Source organism: Vulpes vulpes, chromosome 1 (assembly GCF_048418805.1).
Source record: "Vulpes vulpes isolate BD-2025 chromosome 1, VulVul3, whole genome shotgun sequence".
Lineage (NCBI taxonomy): Eukaryota > Metazoa > Chordata > Mammalia > Carnivora > Canidae > Vulpes > Vulpes vulpes.
This window is the reverse complement of record NC_132780.1, coordinates 14,208,327-14,223,589: the sequence shown is the minus strand read 5'-3', so window position 1 is coordinate 14,223,589 and position 15,263 is coordinate 14,208,327. Positions and strand designations below refer to the sequence as shown.

Below are 15,263 nucleotides of genomic sequence, written 5' to 3'. Positions count from 1 at the left end.
AAGGCAGACGCTTAGCCCACGGAGCCACCAGGGGCCCCAGAGTGTGCGGTTTAGACTGCGAGGTGACAGGATAGTAGAGCAGGGTGGAGGTGGGGGGGCAGTCACCTGCTGCGGGCTGCCTGCCAGGCTCTGTGCTAGGAGCTGCGCACCTGCCAACCTGGTAGCCCTCACCACTGAGAAAGTATGATCACTGTCCCCATTTCCCAGATGAGGAAACTGAGGCCTAGAGGTGAAATGCCCCGCCCCTTCCCCCGCCCCCCGCCAGGGTCACAGCTGGAGGCAGCGGATCTCGGTTCAGACACCTCCTTGAGGGCAGGTGGGGGTAGGGCCCGGGGCGGGGGCGGGGGGGAGGCCAGCGGGCGCTGCCTGTTGGGGGAGGGGGGACCCTGGACGCCCGCGAATGGGGGAGGGCCAGCTCCCCTCCCCCTCCTCCACCTGCTCGGCGACTGGAAATGCCTCTCGCTGCATCCTCCCTAATTAAACCAATTGGATGTGCCACCGGGGAGGAGGGAGCTTGGGCGGGGGTTAATTGTAACTAAAAATACCTCCCCCGTTTCCTGGGGTGAGGAAGCAGCCGCCCGCCGGGGTTCGGCCCGGGAAGCGGGCGGGGCCGGCGGCGGGGCCTGAGTCTGCACCGCGCGCGCGTGTCGCGGGCGGCCGGCCGGGTCCCGGCTGTCCCCCGCCCCCCCCCCGCCTCCGTACGGGTCGCCGTCGGGCTGGGGCCCTGGCAAAGCGGGTCTCTGTACCCGGGGCCGCCCGGCGTGAGTCCGAGGCTCCTGTGAGCTCCTTTCCAGGGCAGCACGACCCGGGGGCCTCGCGGCTCGGAGGCCGGTGAACTGGGGGCCGGCAGTGAGCCCGGGCTCCCTCCAGGGGGCGCTGGGGAGCCGCGCAGGCGGTTTGTTCGGAACCGCTTTATTGAGATGTAATTCACTCCCTACACCCTCGCCTTTAAAGCGTGCAGTTCGGTGGCTTGGGGGTTCAGAGCTGCGCGGCCGTCACCACATCAGCTGTAGAACGTTTCCACACCCCAAAAGGAAACCTTCTACCCCCCCTGGCAGCCACGCCCCCGCCACCCCGACTCCCAACCCGGGCGGCTACCGATCCACCTCCTGGCTCTGTGGATTTGCCTGCTGTGGGCGTTTCACAGGAATGAAATCATACACTACATGTTTTTTTTTTTTTTTTTAACACTTATTTATGTTAGAGACGGGAGAGGGGTGGGGAGAGAGCCTCTAGCAGACCCCACGCTGAGCGCAGACCCCATGCAGATCCCATCTCAACCCTGGAGTCAGAGCCTGAGCCCAAACCACGAGTCCTCCCTTCACCAACTATGCCACCCAGGTGCCCCCGCTCTAGTGTCTGGCTTCTTTCACTCAGCATAGTGTTCAAGGTGCATCCATGTTGTAGCCTGTCTAGTGCTTTGTTCCTTTTTGTGGTTGAATATGATCCCATTGTCTTGGATTTCGAGCAGAGAAAAAAGAGAGTCTGGTTTGTGCTTTGCGCTGAGCAGCCACGCAAGGGGCGGGTTACCAGGGGTGATGTGAGTTGGGTTGTGTCTGCCAGAAAGATATACTCAAGTCCTAACTCTAGGACCTGCGACTGTGACCTTATCTGGAGATTGGATCTTGGCAAATGACCCAGTTAAGATGGGATCATTGGGTGGAAGAAATTGAAAAATCAAATATTTTTGAAATCAAGTATCGAAAAATACTTGATTTTTCAATTTTGGGGGGAAATTTCACTACACACATGACATATATTTTATATATAAAGGACTATATATATTATATAAATACATAAGCTATATATAAAAACTTTATTAGGTAAACTCTACACCCAACCTGGGGCTCGAACCCTAGACCCCAAGATCAAGAGCTTCACGCTCTACCAACTAAGCCAGCAGGCTCCCTATACAGAATAAAAAGAACTCTTTCAAATCAATACAACTCCTTTATGAGTCAAAATACTGAACATAAATTATGAAAAGTAGATAAACAAATGGCTAATAAGCCCATGAAAAGATACTCGGCCTCATCAGCCATCATGGAAATGCAAGCACAATCACAATAAATAACATTAGCATGGCTAATCGAAGCTCTCATGCGTGGCTGGTAGGAGCACACATGGCTAAAATGACTTTGGAAGATGACTGCCAAGAAGCTACTAAAACTGAACCCGTATGTGTCCAGTGACCCAATGACTCCACGGAAACGCGGATGTGTTCACCAAAGGCCACATGGACCGTGTGTTCCTAGGGGCATCATCACTGTAGTTGGCTCCCGGCCAAATGCCCATCAGCAAAGGAGCAAATTAAATAAAGTGTGATGAATTCATGCAACAGAATGAATAAACCACAGCTCCACACAACATGTTAGCAGGATATGCCAGACACGAGAGAGACCATTTTTATGAGGTTCTAGAACGGGCAATGCTAGGTGATGGCATTAGAGGTCAGAGCGCTGGTGGCCCTGGGAGCCCCCCACACTGGGCGGTGCTGGGGAGCAGGAGCCAGGCTGCAGGGGGGCGCTGGTCATGGTTTGTGTGGATGCTGGTGGCACAGGCATGTTTCGTGTTCTGGGAAAATTCACCAGGCTGTTCACTGATGATTTGTGCACTTTCCTCTGTGTTACGCTTCGAAAGTTTTTAAAGGGTTGTTGAGTGAGTGCACGCACACTTTGCATTTTGAGAGATGCTGCGAAATTGAAGTTGTACCAAAGTCCCCTCGGGGTAGCTCGAAGTACCCCTTTCCCCACATCCTCGCCGCAGGGAGCTCTTGAATTTGAGCCAATCTGATGGGTGAGAAGTGAGGTCTCCAGGAGCTTTACCTCATGCAGCTGCGAGAATGTCCAGGCCCCAGACCTACCCAGAGTTTGGGGGCGGGTTTCGGAACAGACCTCTTTCCCCCGGGGGTGACTGATGGGTAATAAGAACTTCTGGTGCTGTTCAGGGCCATAAAATTCCCCCTGGGTAGGTGGGTGGGGCTGTGACCCCTGGCTCCTCTGCTCAGGCAAATGCCCTGGTGGCAATATGTGGGTATTAAGAGTTTTCTCCCTTCTTCCAGAAGGTCCCTTCAGACCCCCTAGAATGGTTTTATTGGGTCAGAGCCCAGGAGATGCTTAAGTTTTTTTGGCAGATACTGGCGAGCTTCCATCTTCAGCACATCCCTACCAGTGTGTGTGTATGCAAGCACATGCACACACATAAATCAAAAGAACTGTTTCTTGCCAGTGGGACATTAATTTATGTGTTAACATGAAAAAGGAAAAGAAGGAACAGTTCCAACAAGCTGTAATGTTCTTAGGAGATTTGGCTGGACACTGGGTGGGAGAAGCTCTGAGGTTAGTTTCTCTCATAAACCATTTATTTCTCTATTTTTAATACCATGCATCAGGGAAGGCATTTTCTGGGGTCATAATAAAAGAGAGACTTGACCACTAAAAAATTTTAAAATATTGAGTAAAGTTCACAATACATAAAGCCAAAAGATAAGCAGCAGAGACAGATGTTCGCCACGTCTATGACTCTGAAGATCCAGAACATATAAAGAGCTACTACAAACTAATAACAAAATGACAAAGAGTCTAGGACTTGAGCCACCAGAAAAGGAAATATAAATAGCCCAGAATATGCAAAGATGCTTAGGTTTTTTTGTTTTTTTTTTAAAGATGCTTAGGTTTACTGGCAATCAGGGGAAATAAAAATATAAGCCCCTACAGCCTGGATGGAAGACAGGAGAGTCTATCAAATGACTTATTAAAATGTACCTTTCTTTGGGCCAGTGATTCTACCTCCAGGGATTTATCCTGCAGATACACACATATCTGGAAATGACCCACGTGGCAGGATATTCATGCCAGCTTTCTTTGTAGGAGCAAAAGATTGGAAACAGCTTAGATGTCTCTCCAGGTGGGCCTGGCTAAATAAGTTTGGCCCTTCCATGTACCGGGCCGCTACACAGCCCGGGAAAACAAGGAGCCAGGTCTGTAGCAATACAAAAAGGTCTCCCAGAACAGTGCCTGGCACACCGTCAGCACAGAGTGTTGGCCACTATACCAGGATGCATGCAGTTCCTCTTGTCAGTTGGCCAGAAATGCAGGTGGTTAGAAAGGAGTGGAAGCTCACGGTCTGTGCCAAGGACTCCTCACAGACGCTCTTACCTTTTGACCCACTAATTGCCCTCTTGGGAACGTGCCCTGAGGAAAGGGCTGGAAGTTTGGGGAGAGGCATAATGCAAAGGCCAGTCCCCAAGAGCGCCGAGCAGAATGGAAGGAAACCGGTCATGGCCCCAAGCAGGCCCGGCCACTCACCGAGGGGACAGACGCGCGGTAATAACCGGGACGTGTTTATACTCAGATGCTTTGTGGAAAGAAGCAAACAGGATCCGCCGCCGTCCAAGCGGCGCTCATCAACCAGCTGGTGCCCGAGCCTTGGGTGCATGTGGGGGATTCCAAGGGATTCTTTTCTTACTATTTCCAGCTTCTCTGAAACTTCTAGAACAGGGGAAATCTTTTTAAAAATGGGATTTCAGAAGTGGACACAGATTCCTTGGTGCATCGAAGACGTCTGCAGTCACACTATTTGGAAAATTAAAAACAGAGAACCCGTCCACATAGCCAACAGAAGGACCCGGGTTTTCACAGGTGAGATGTCTACACTTGGGGCGGTTCACCGCCGTTTGTAGAGTCAGCCTTCGGCGGAGCGCTCAGTGATCCTGGGAAACCCTCAGGCCGCTCCCAGGGAGCTGTTACACAGCCAAGGGCACCGCAGGACCTTGACCAGTTTGTAAATATCTGGAAGCGCATGCGCAGAGGAAGGTGTGCAGAGCTGCGCCCCCAAAGGTGAATCTGGTGGATTCCTGTCGTCCTCCTCCCGTCCCGTGTCTGCACCGTCCAAGGGCGGCCTCCGTGCTGTGGATCTTCCATGCTGCGGTCCTGGGGTCACTCCCAAAGACCCGCCCCAAGCCCACCGCTCCACCTCCCCGGGTGTTGTCAGCACCGTCCCCCCATTCCCCTACAAAACCCCTTCCTGTTTCAAACACCTGGCGTGGCTTCTATCCGGGCTCTGACCCCTGCCCCACAGCCCCACAGCCATGCTCTGCTCCCGCACTCAGGGAGAAGAAAATACGAGGGCAAGATTTCTGTATGAAAATGAAGCCTCTGGGATAAGTGGACAGTTGGGCTATGCTTTTTTGGGAGAAAAACAGTAGAGCAGAGAGGTCGGGGGGTTTACCCAAGGCCACAAGGTGTTGAAATTTGTCTGATGTGCTTTGTTTTTAATACAGTGAATCCCATTGACTAGTCTCCAAATGTTAAACCAACTGTCCTAGAACCCCGCTTGGCCATCTGTACTTACTGGCCTTTGTCTACGCCACTGAATAGGAGCGGCTAAACTTTCACTAAGGGCTTTGCGTGTGTGTTCATACAGGAGCCTCTAGTTTGCTTTTCCGATGCTCTCAGTCTGGTTTGGGCCTGAGTGTGATGCTGATCAGAAAGTTATTTCTTTCTTTTGGAGGGAGCATTGGTCATCTGTGTCTTTCACCGGAGCCATGGAATTTACCAGCATGCAGGGATCAAGGCACTTCCCTATCGTCCTCACGAGTGTGGCGGGGCCAGGCTGGGGGTCAGAGGGGACAACTGTGGATTGCCAAGGACCCCACAGCAGGAATGGCCCCAGTGACTGTGCTGGATGTGGGCCCACTTTGACATGGACACCCCCACCCCCACCACTCCCCGCCCAGTTCTCTAAGTGACTCTCATGGACAGACAGTGCAGGTCTTCCTAGTCTGGGGATGAGCAGGACCCATGAGGACAGAGTTGGGAGAGAGCAGTGGCCAGCGGGGCCCACGTCCTCTTAAGTCCCTGCTTGGCCTCACCTGCCCAGATCGGGCCCTGGGAGCCTGGGATAGCACGTGGCAGCGAGCAGGATGAGAGCCGGACTGTGGGGAGGACCAACGAGGGGCCGCTGGCGCTTCCTGGAGGGGCTGGAGTAGGCTCAAAGGTCAGGGTCAGCCGATGAGACTTTATTCACATTTCCACACTCCCTCCTTGCCAGGTGGGCCAGACCAGAGCTCTGAGCCCAGGGCGCGGGGTTCAGGGGGGCAGGTGGGGCTCCGGGCTCACATGTGCTGTCTACGGTGCCGCAGCACCTCCGTGGGCGTGAACAGAAAGTCCTTCTGGCAGGCCTCGCAGTGGTAGGGCCTCTGCAAGGCAGACGCCTTGGGGAGGGGCTCGGGGGCAGTATCCTCAGCCTCTGTGAGAGAGGGGAAGGGAGGCTGTGGGGGGAGGTCCCTCTGCTGCGTGCTCCCACCCCCACCCAAATCCCAGGCACCCGGGGGGCTCAGGCCTTCTCCCAGCCTCTGGTACTGCCTCCTTGGTTATTACACACACAGAGGCAAGTCTTTACTGTGTGTCTCTCGCTGTGTCTGTCTCTGTCACTCCCTGGGACACAGGGACTGGGAAAGAGAGTATCCTGGGGTGGGAGAGTGTGGCCCCTCTGTCGCCTTCCTGACCAGCCCTGGTGTGGGTGTGGGGTGCACACCCCGAATGCTGTCTGGGGTGGCATCCCCTGGGTGACAAGGGGGGTGTGGCCAAGACAGAGAAACAGAAACAGGCAGACCAGAGTCAGCACCACATGGAGACCAGAGAGAGACACACACACGACACTCCAACCCTCCCGTCCCGGGCTCTGTGACAAAGCTTATGTGGCCGGCACCAACCAGAGCCAGAGGGCCGAGGTCCTCAATCCCCAGATGTCCAGAAAGTGAATGCCCAGACTCCCAGGACACAACTGCGGGGTGGGCGGTCACAGTGCCCCCCCAACATCCTTACCTGGGGGGGCGTCCTGCGGGGCTTCTGGGCACGTGTTCTCGTGGGCGATGCGCTCCAAGGGCGTCAGGGGCATGTGCAGGCCACAGTGGGGGCAGGTCCAGAAGGTGCGGAGACAGTCGCTGTACAGGTCTGTGTCGCTCTGAGGCAGAAAGGCTGCACCAGACTTGGCCCCCTGCCCAGCTTACCACTACCCGCCTGGGACCCGTCCCAGAAGCCCTCGGGGTTGACAGGCCCCATTGTGAAACCACATCCCTGCACTAAGTTGGGACATGGTTGGTGGGGAGGTGGGGCTCCCTCAGATCCCATCTTCAGGGGCAGGGGCCCGGGGGAGTGGGGGGCAGGCAGTGGGGAATGAAGGGCCCAGGTGGGGTCCACACTTACCGTGAGGCAGTTGTAGGTGAGAAAGTCCGTGACCGCATAGCCCCCTTTGGTGGGGTGGGGGGATAGGGCAGAGCTGCCGAAGAGGCCAGGGAGACTGGGTGCAGCTGTGATGGTCTGGGGTCCCACATAGAGGTTCTGGACTTCCAGCCCCGTGAGCCGCCGGAGACTGTAGGGAACCTGGGGAAGGAAGGGCAGGAAAAAAGGGGAGAGACTCAGGGAGACTCAGTAGAGCACCTGGATCCAGCTGTACCTGAAATCAAACCCGGACAGTTTGGTTACAGAGCCAACTGCTTAAACCAATCACAGGGTCTCAGACTGTGGCTACCAGAGGCTTGTCTGGAATACACCCTGATGCCCCAGCCCCTTCTCTGCTCCCTGTCACCCGTGGGCCCACACCACACCTCCCATCTGGCCACCCTGCCCAGCCTCACCTGGCATGTCGGTCTGGTCCCCGTGCCCCAGCTCCCCAGGGCACCGCTCCAGGAAGTTACCCTGGCGCACGCCCTTCTCTGCACCCCATCCACACACAGCAGAATCAGGGAGATTCCAATGCCCCACATAAGAGGTGGGGAATGGATCTCAACTCTGCTCCGCCCAATTCTTCCCCTCCATCTTCTTTTTTTAAAGATTTTATTTATTTATTCATGAGAAACACAAGGGAGAGAGAGAGAGTCAAAGACACAGGCAGAGGGAGAAGCAGGCTCCATGCAGGGAACCCGACGTGGGACTCGATCCCAGGTCTCCAGGATCACACCCCAGGCTGCAGGGGGTGCCAAACTGCTGCGCCACCGGGGCTGCCCTCCCCTCCATCTTCTAAGAACAAGCTGCTACTTACAGCTTCCCTCTTTGGCCCGCACGCCTTTAACTGTTAACAAGGGTACACGTGGTGTGTGGGTGCCGCATAAACCCATAAACGTGTGCTGACCTGGGGGAGGGGCCCGCAGCGCTTACCTGCATGGCCTCTGGAGCTGTGCCCCTGGGGATCAGATCCTGACTCCATCCCTTACCCTCTGTGTGACCTTGGGCTTGTCCTCAGCCTAGCTGGGTTGCAAACCTACCTAATGAGCTGGAAGCCAGGCCTTGTGAACCCCTAATCCCTGGGGCAGGCGGCCCCTCCAGCTGAGATGGGAATAGCCACCGAGGCTGCTCGTACCTTGGATGCCACGAACTGCAGCAGGTCCCTGCTCAGGTGTGCCACCTCCTTGGGGTCCACTGGAGCCTCCTCCTCCTCTTGGTCCACCCCCGGCTCCCGCCGCCGGGCCTGCCGGGCCAGCTGCTGGTCCAGGGTGCTTTCCCAGTGGGCCCGGAGCCGCACGGAAGCTGCCAGAAGCCGGACGGCGCTCTCACTATCCGCAAGCTGGAGCTCCAACCAGCCATCAGCCACCAGGCGGGAGCAGTCACCATTGGTGTCCAGGGACCGGCTGAAGAGCAGGAGGGACTGGAGGAGAGGGGACAGGGGACAGGCAGTGGGTGTGCGGGGCAGGGTGCCATCTCAGCAGCCCCGCCAGCCCTCCCGGCCCCCACCCATCGTTCCATGTGTGGTTCTCCCACCTGCCGACCCAACGTGTCCAGCCCCGCAGCAAACACGCTGCACGCCCGCTGTGTACCAGGTGCCCGGCTGTGTTTGCTGCGCAGGAGGTGCCCTGCCGCCACACAACGGACATTCGACTGGGACAGACGGACTGAGATTAAAGGCAAACCATACTAGGTCGCCCTCCTGATGGGAGGCAGGTGCCTGAGGGAGGAGCCTGTGTCTCCACAGGGCTGAGCTGACACACACGCACTCGGACACCTCTTGAGATCTCATCAGACGGTGTCCCTCCTGTTTGTACGTCACCCTTACATATGCTTTACCCTCAAAATACGTCAACAAGTACTGAGCACCGGTCAGTTGGGTGGATGCCAAAGCGTTTCAGGCCGAGGGCACTTCTGCCAGAAACTTATATAAAATGCATCGGAAATGGAAAAGAAAGCCTGGAGGTAGTGGGTGGACGGAAGTGGGACACAGACGACAGAGGGAAGGATCTGGGATAAAGCAGAAAGGCCGGATGCTGATTGTAGCTCCTGGGAGTGGGGACAAACACCATGCATTTCTTTCAACTATCTGTTTGCAGGTTATCACAGTAACGTGGGACTGCGTGTGGGATGGGGTGGCTGGGTGGCCGAGGCAGGCCTGGCTGAGGGTCGCCAGTTCGGGGGCTGGGTGCCGGAGCGGGAAAGCTCCACATGCTCTTCTCCTTTTGTGTTTCAGTCTCCATCAGAGACCAGGCGACCAGGAGGAGGAAGAAGGGCCGGGGGCATCTCAGCCAGGGATTCTGTGCTTTGTCCCTGGAGTCCTGCCCAGGGCCACCACACTGGCCCCTGACCTTGCTCTGTTCCTTCTAGCGCTGCTGGGAGAATCTGGCATTAGCGTTCCTATTTCCGTCTCTGTTTACTGCTTGCCTCCCCCGCTCCAGGAGCCCCACAGGTGTGGGGAGTATTGTGATTCTCATCACGACTGCATCCCCAGCGCCTAGAACAGGAACCGGCACCCGGTGCCAGGCAGCTGCTCCATACGTACTGCAGAGACAACGTAACCGAGCAGGTTGGAGCTAGCTTTCATGGTGTGGGTGGAAGTCACAGCACCAGCACAATCTGCAGAGGCCCAGGGAGCCCACAGGGTTTCTCTCTTCCCTTTACATTCCCCGGGGTTGAAGCGAGGGGCCCTGGTAATGGGGACATCCATCTGATGCACAGGGGAGCCATGATGTATGGTGTGTGGCCCTGGAGCTCCAGCTCGGCCACTTGAAAGCAACCTGGCCCCCCAAGCCTCACCTCCTCCTCCATAAAGCGAGAATGAAGGCCAGGCCCAGGAGGGCAGGGTGGTGTGCAGAACTCATGAGCAGCTCACTTCCTGGCTGCAGACACATACATGAATCTATCTACAACCTAGGTGTGTCCTCGGCCTCCACCTGGATTCAGCCACCACCCTCTCCTGCCCCAATGACCCCAGTCACCTCCTTGCTGGGCTCCCCACAACTGCCCCACATCAGACCCTGTTCCAGCTCTGCTCAAACGCTCCTGGGGATAGGGCGTTCCAGCCTCTCCTACCTCTCTGACCCCATCTTCAGCTACTCTCCTTCACTACCTTCCACTGTTCCACTTCACTACCTTCCAGCTATTCCCTGGGTATAGGGGGCATGCATGTGCCTCAGGGCCTTTGGACTTGCTATTCCCTCTAAATACTCTTCTCCCTAGGTATCCTATGGCTCCTTCCCTCCCTTCCTCCAGGTCTTTGTTCTACACCTTCTCAATGAGGCCCATACTGATCACCTTTCCTACTACAGCCTGTCCCTTACCCTCACCCCAATCCCTCCCCAACCCCCTTATCCTATTATTTTCATTTTTCCTAAATACTTTGCACTATTAACATATCACATAGTACTGCTTTTCTGTCCTTATGGCCATCCTCCCCCACATGTGAGCTCTGGGAGAGCAGGGCCTGGGTGTTGTCTTGTTCACTGCTCGGTTGTCAGCATCTACAACAGTTCCTGGCACACGGCAGGCGCTCAGCAAGTACTTACTGAGTGAATCAGGAATGCAAAAACAGCAGCCAGCTGGAAGGAAGGAGACTCTTGGAGCCCACCCTGGCCTCCTGCCCCAGGACATGGGTCACCAGACCTGGGAGTTGGGGTGTATGGGGCTGGGACTCACCTGGAGAGCGGGGATGCGGATGCAGTTCACCAGGTATGGTTTGTTGGTCTCCAGCAGGGAGACGAAGGTGAGGAGCTGGTGCTTGCTGCTCATCTTGTCTTTGTCATCTGAAATAGTCCGGAGGGCAGCTCAGGGCACCCCTGCGGCCTGATCTCCTACCCACAGTGCCCCCTGCACTGGTCTGTCCCCCAGGGGCTGCCAGTCCCACCAGGGCCATTTACGCAGCTGTATAAAAAATATGTCTGTGGGAATAATGGTAAAGTGGCTGTGACTTATTTTTAAATACTTTGTCATAATGAATATGACTTTCGCTATTCACTATTAGGAAATACTGCTAATTTTGTTAGGCAGGATAGCCATGCTGTTGTAGTGCAAAAAACCAGTCCTGATTTTTGCGCCTCTAAACGATATAATGGCTGGGATCATGTCCCCGCAGAAAGGAGAAAAACGTGAGGTGATGACAGAAGCCGGGTCGGGGACCAAGGGCTCATCCCATTCTCTACTTGGATGGTGTCGGGAATTTTTCAAAATTAAAAAAGAGAAAAACAATGTTAACAGGAAGAGAGCAAACTGACTAGGAAATTACAGCAATTGAAGATTTGAGAGAAAAGTTTAAAATTCTACCTTAGGTATTTAAGATTATAAATGTTTTTTGGGGTTAACGTTGACATTTTCCCACAGTGCGTTAGTTCCTTATTATTTTTTTTTTAATTTTTTTTTTAATTTTATTTATTTATGATAGTCATACAGAGAGAAAGAGAGAGGCAGAGACACAGGCAGAGGGAGAAGCAGGCTCCATGCGCCGGGAGCCTGATGTGGGATTCGATCCCGGGTCTCCAGGATCGCGCCCTGGGCCAAAGGCAGGCGCCAAACCGCTGCGCCACCCAGGGATCCCGCGTTAGTTCCTTAATAGACAAGGAGAGCGTGGAGTTGCGAACCAGAGCTCACACAGAGCATGGTGGCCTGCACCTCAGGGAGGGCGCCTCGGCTAGGGGCGCCCCTGGGGAGAACCAGGCCAAAGAGCTCACGGAGCCCATGGAACTGGTCCACTCTACTCGCTAAAAGCTCAGGCCTGGGTTGTGGCCGCGGTGCCCCACAGCCACCACACCACCAGAGCAGGGAGGGTGGGGATCAGCGTGGGGGTGACTCACAAGGCCACGCAAAGAGGTCTGGCTCTTGGGACCACCAAGCCTGCAGATCCCACGTCAGCAGCCCCAGCAAAGGCCAAGTGTGGGGAGAGCCAGGGGTAATCCCAGGCAGCGAGGGGCACCCTGAAGTCACCCCCTCACATCCCAAAGGGTTTTTCTCTCCCTGCCTCCACTCACAGTACCTCGACTCCCTTCGCTGCCCCTGGCCTCTTGCTCCTGTGTGTGCAGCACCTCAGGGCTGTTGGCAAAGATGCAGGTGGGGTGCAGCACAGTGCCCTGCTTGGACTGCGTGTGGAAAATCTGGAGGGGCAAAGGCAGACACCAGGTGACACAGGCCCTGGGACCTACCCTTCCGCTGCCCAGAATCCTTATCCTCCCCTTTCTCGGCCAGATTCCCCCAACTACATCTCCACTCAGAAGTCCCCTCCTCAAAAAAAAAAAAAAAAAAAGAAGTCCCTTCCTCCAGGAGCCCTGGAGGGCAGGACCAGGACTGTTCTGATAACCTCTGATAAGCACCGTGTCCTCAGCACCAAACAGGGCAAGGAAGGAGCACTGAGTGACAAGACACGTGAGGCCAGGGCCCAAGGAGGAGGCCCACCTGGTCCGAGTCCTTGCGGCTGCTGTTGAACGGGTCCGGGACAGCGAGCTGCGGGTAGAGGCCCCGACCCAGCACCAGCTTGAGCAGAGCCATTTGGTCCCGTGTCAGGTCCTGGGCGGAGCTGGTGGCTGCCTGCAGCTGGTCCAGGCTGTGCCGCAGCTGGAACTTCACGTCCTGGGGGGAACGCGGGAGAAGGCGGGTTCCTGGGGGGCCCAGCGCTGTGCCCAAGAGCCAAGCCGGTGCCCAAGGGCCGTGTCCACTGGGACATATAGACCGAGGGTGCCGCAGACTGTGGGGGCCGGGTCCTGTCCACAGAGCCTGGTCTCCAGAGCTAAGGGCAGGGCTCGTCCCCACTCTGCTGGAGTCCACCCTGCCCGGCCCCAAGCGCCCACCTGGATGTCCACGCTGTCGCCGGCCCCCCGGTCCTCATCGCTGGAGCAGCCATCCAAGTCCTCCTGCAGTCGCAGGACCTTGCGCCGGCGCCCCCCGCCCTCCTCGTGCTGACGCTTTAGGCGGTATAGCGCCCGGCGCTCGCGGCGCTGCTGCAACCTATGGTAGCTGTCCCCTGGTGTCGGGGCCTGCATCCGGGCCAGCAGGCCATGGTCCTCCAGCAGCTCCTGGGGGCGGGTGGGAAGGTGGGTGGGGCTCAGGTGAAGGACACAGACAGGCTGAGTCTGGGGCTCCAGTCTGGGGCCTGCCACTCACTGGCCCCTCTGTTTCTTTCTTTTTTTTTTTTTTTTAAGATTTATTCATGAGAGACACACAGAGGGAGACAGAGGCAGAGACACACGCAGAGAGAGAAGCAGGATCCATGCAGGGAGCCTGACGTGGGACTTGATCCCAGGTCTTCAGGATCAGGCCCCGGGCTGAAGGCAGCACTAAACCGCTGAGCCACCTGGGCTCCTCTGATTTAGCAGACATGGGATGTCGTGTGTGAGTGTGACACAGAGGAAAGGGTCCCCGCCTTCCACCACCTTTCTCAGCATCAGCAGGCCAACAAAAGCTGAACCGCTGCTCTGAAAAGCCAGAGATGCTGAGAGATGCTGACAACGGTCAGAACATCAGCAGGCCCCAAGGGAGTGGAGATGGCTCCTAAAGGTGCACAGTAGGCCACGGTCAGGTGGCCACTCCCCTGGGCCTCAGTGTGGCCATCCGCAACCACAGGCAGTGGACTACACAGGGACTCGCCCTGTTCTAAAGGCTCTACGCATATTAACTCCTGTAATCCTGCCAGGACAGCTGGCAGGCTGAGGCCAGCCGTGCAGTTACTTGCCCAGCATCACACTGGTTGCAAATTGGGATGTCCACTCTCTCCAGATTGGGTGTACCTACCATCACCACCCCCTGCTGCCTCCCAGAGCTCTGTCTGCATGGCCAGCTCAGCACCCCTGCTCCAGATGGCCAGGTTCTTCATGAGGATATAGCGTCGACCCTGTCCACTTCTCTAGGAAGCCCTCCTGGATTTCCACTCCTCTGACTCACCCAGGCCACCCCACATCTGAGTGTCTGATGGTTGGGGAGGAGGATGTATGGTGGCACTCTGATTGCTCCATCAGGGAAGGAAAGAGGTGGTGCATCTGCACTCACTCCATCTCCTCATACCCCATCACCATCCCCCACTTCCCCAGGTTTGTTCCCGGCCCCCTCTCCTCGTCCTGAGTCTCACCTTGAACTGGCGCCGCAGGTTGGCCATCTCGTACAGCCGATGCTCCTCTATGCCCCGGTGGCGGCACCACTTGCGTGAGTTTCTGCTCCGTTCGGATTTTACCTGGGTGGAAAAACCAGACTCCAGGGTGTCAGGGCCTAGCCAGCTGGGGAAGAGTGCTGGGGGCTAACCCAGTGCCCAGACACCCCCAACACGGGCCCAGACACCAACCCCCGGAAGAGTAAGAGGCAGGGACAAGTTCTCCTCCTCCTTCCAGGTCTCAGCCCCACTGTGCCCTTCTACAGGAAGCCCTCCCTGGGTCAGACATCCCCTCTGGGCTCCCTCAGCCCCTGGGACTGTCTATCACAGCCCATTCTCAGTGGTCACTGTCTAGGGACAGGCCTGCCTCCCAGCATGGGACCATGAGATCCAAGAGGGCATAGCCAAGGGCTTTTAGTCACCACTGGGTCCCCAGCACTGCCCAGCGCAGAACCAGGGCCAGAGCATGTGCTGGATAGACAGATGCCACCCTAGGAGTGTGTGAACTTTCTCTGGGTGGCAGTGGTTTTATTCAGTGCTCTAAAAACCCCAGCCTCCCCTCAAGGCTGGGCCCCTCAAGTGCATGCTAGCCCTATGGTCACAGGGATGAACGGTGGAGACAGGGCCCTTCCGGTCTGCAGAGGGCTCAGGGGTCCTGGCAGGGGTAGTGGGCCTCCTCATGTCCCACGCAGGATGTCACTGACAGGGGTGGTCCCTCTGCTGGGCTCACCTGCACCCAGGCGTTGAAGACGTTGAAGAGCGTGAAGGGGTCCCCCTGGTCGCTCTCCAGGGGCCGCCGCGCTGCCGCACACTCGGGGTTGCTCTGGGCGCTGCGGGTGAAGGGTGACTGGACACTGAGGGCAGCCGCAATGGTGAGCACAGGCTCCGCCAGGTGGAACATGGAGCCCAGGATCAGCATCTTCCCTGGCGGG

General features: G+C 56.6%; 1 protein-coding gene across 3 annotated transcripts in view; it reads right to left on the bottom strand.

Annotated features, from left to right (window-relative positions):
- Window positions 1–5,998: 5,998 nt before the first annotated feature.
- DHX34 (DExH-box helicase 34) overlaps window positions 5,999–15,263 on the bottom strand; it is a 28,373-nt gene continuing 19,108 nt past the window's right edge. For all 3 annotated transcript variants that reach the window (XM_026013766.2, XM_072755808.1, XM_026013767.2), the window contains 10 exons: window positions 15,062–15,255; window positions 14,314–14,415; window positions 13,040–13,264; window positions 12,648–12,821; window positions 12,232–12,349; window positions 10,902–11,008; window positions 8,362–8,646; window positions 7,209–7,385; window positions 6,828–6,966; window positions 5,999–6,249 (listed from right to left, as the gene is read on the bottom strand). In XM_026013766.2, the coding sequence (XP_025869551.1) occupies window positions 6,116–6,249; window positions 6,828–6,966; window positions 7,209–7,385; window positions 8,362–8,646; window positions 10,902–11,008; window positions 12,232–12,349; window positions 12,648–12,821; window positions 13,040–13,264; window positions 14,314–14,415; window positions 15,062–15,255 (1,655 nt within the window). In that variant the 3' untranslated portion in view covers window positions 5,999–6,115. The remainder of the gene's footprint in view (window positions 6,250–6,827; window positions 6,967–7,208; window positions 7,386–8,361; window positions 8,647–10,901; window positions 11,009–12,231; window positions 12,350–12,647; window positions 12,822–13,039; window positions 13,265–14,313; window positions 14,416–15,061; window positions 15,256–15,263) is intronic.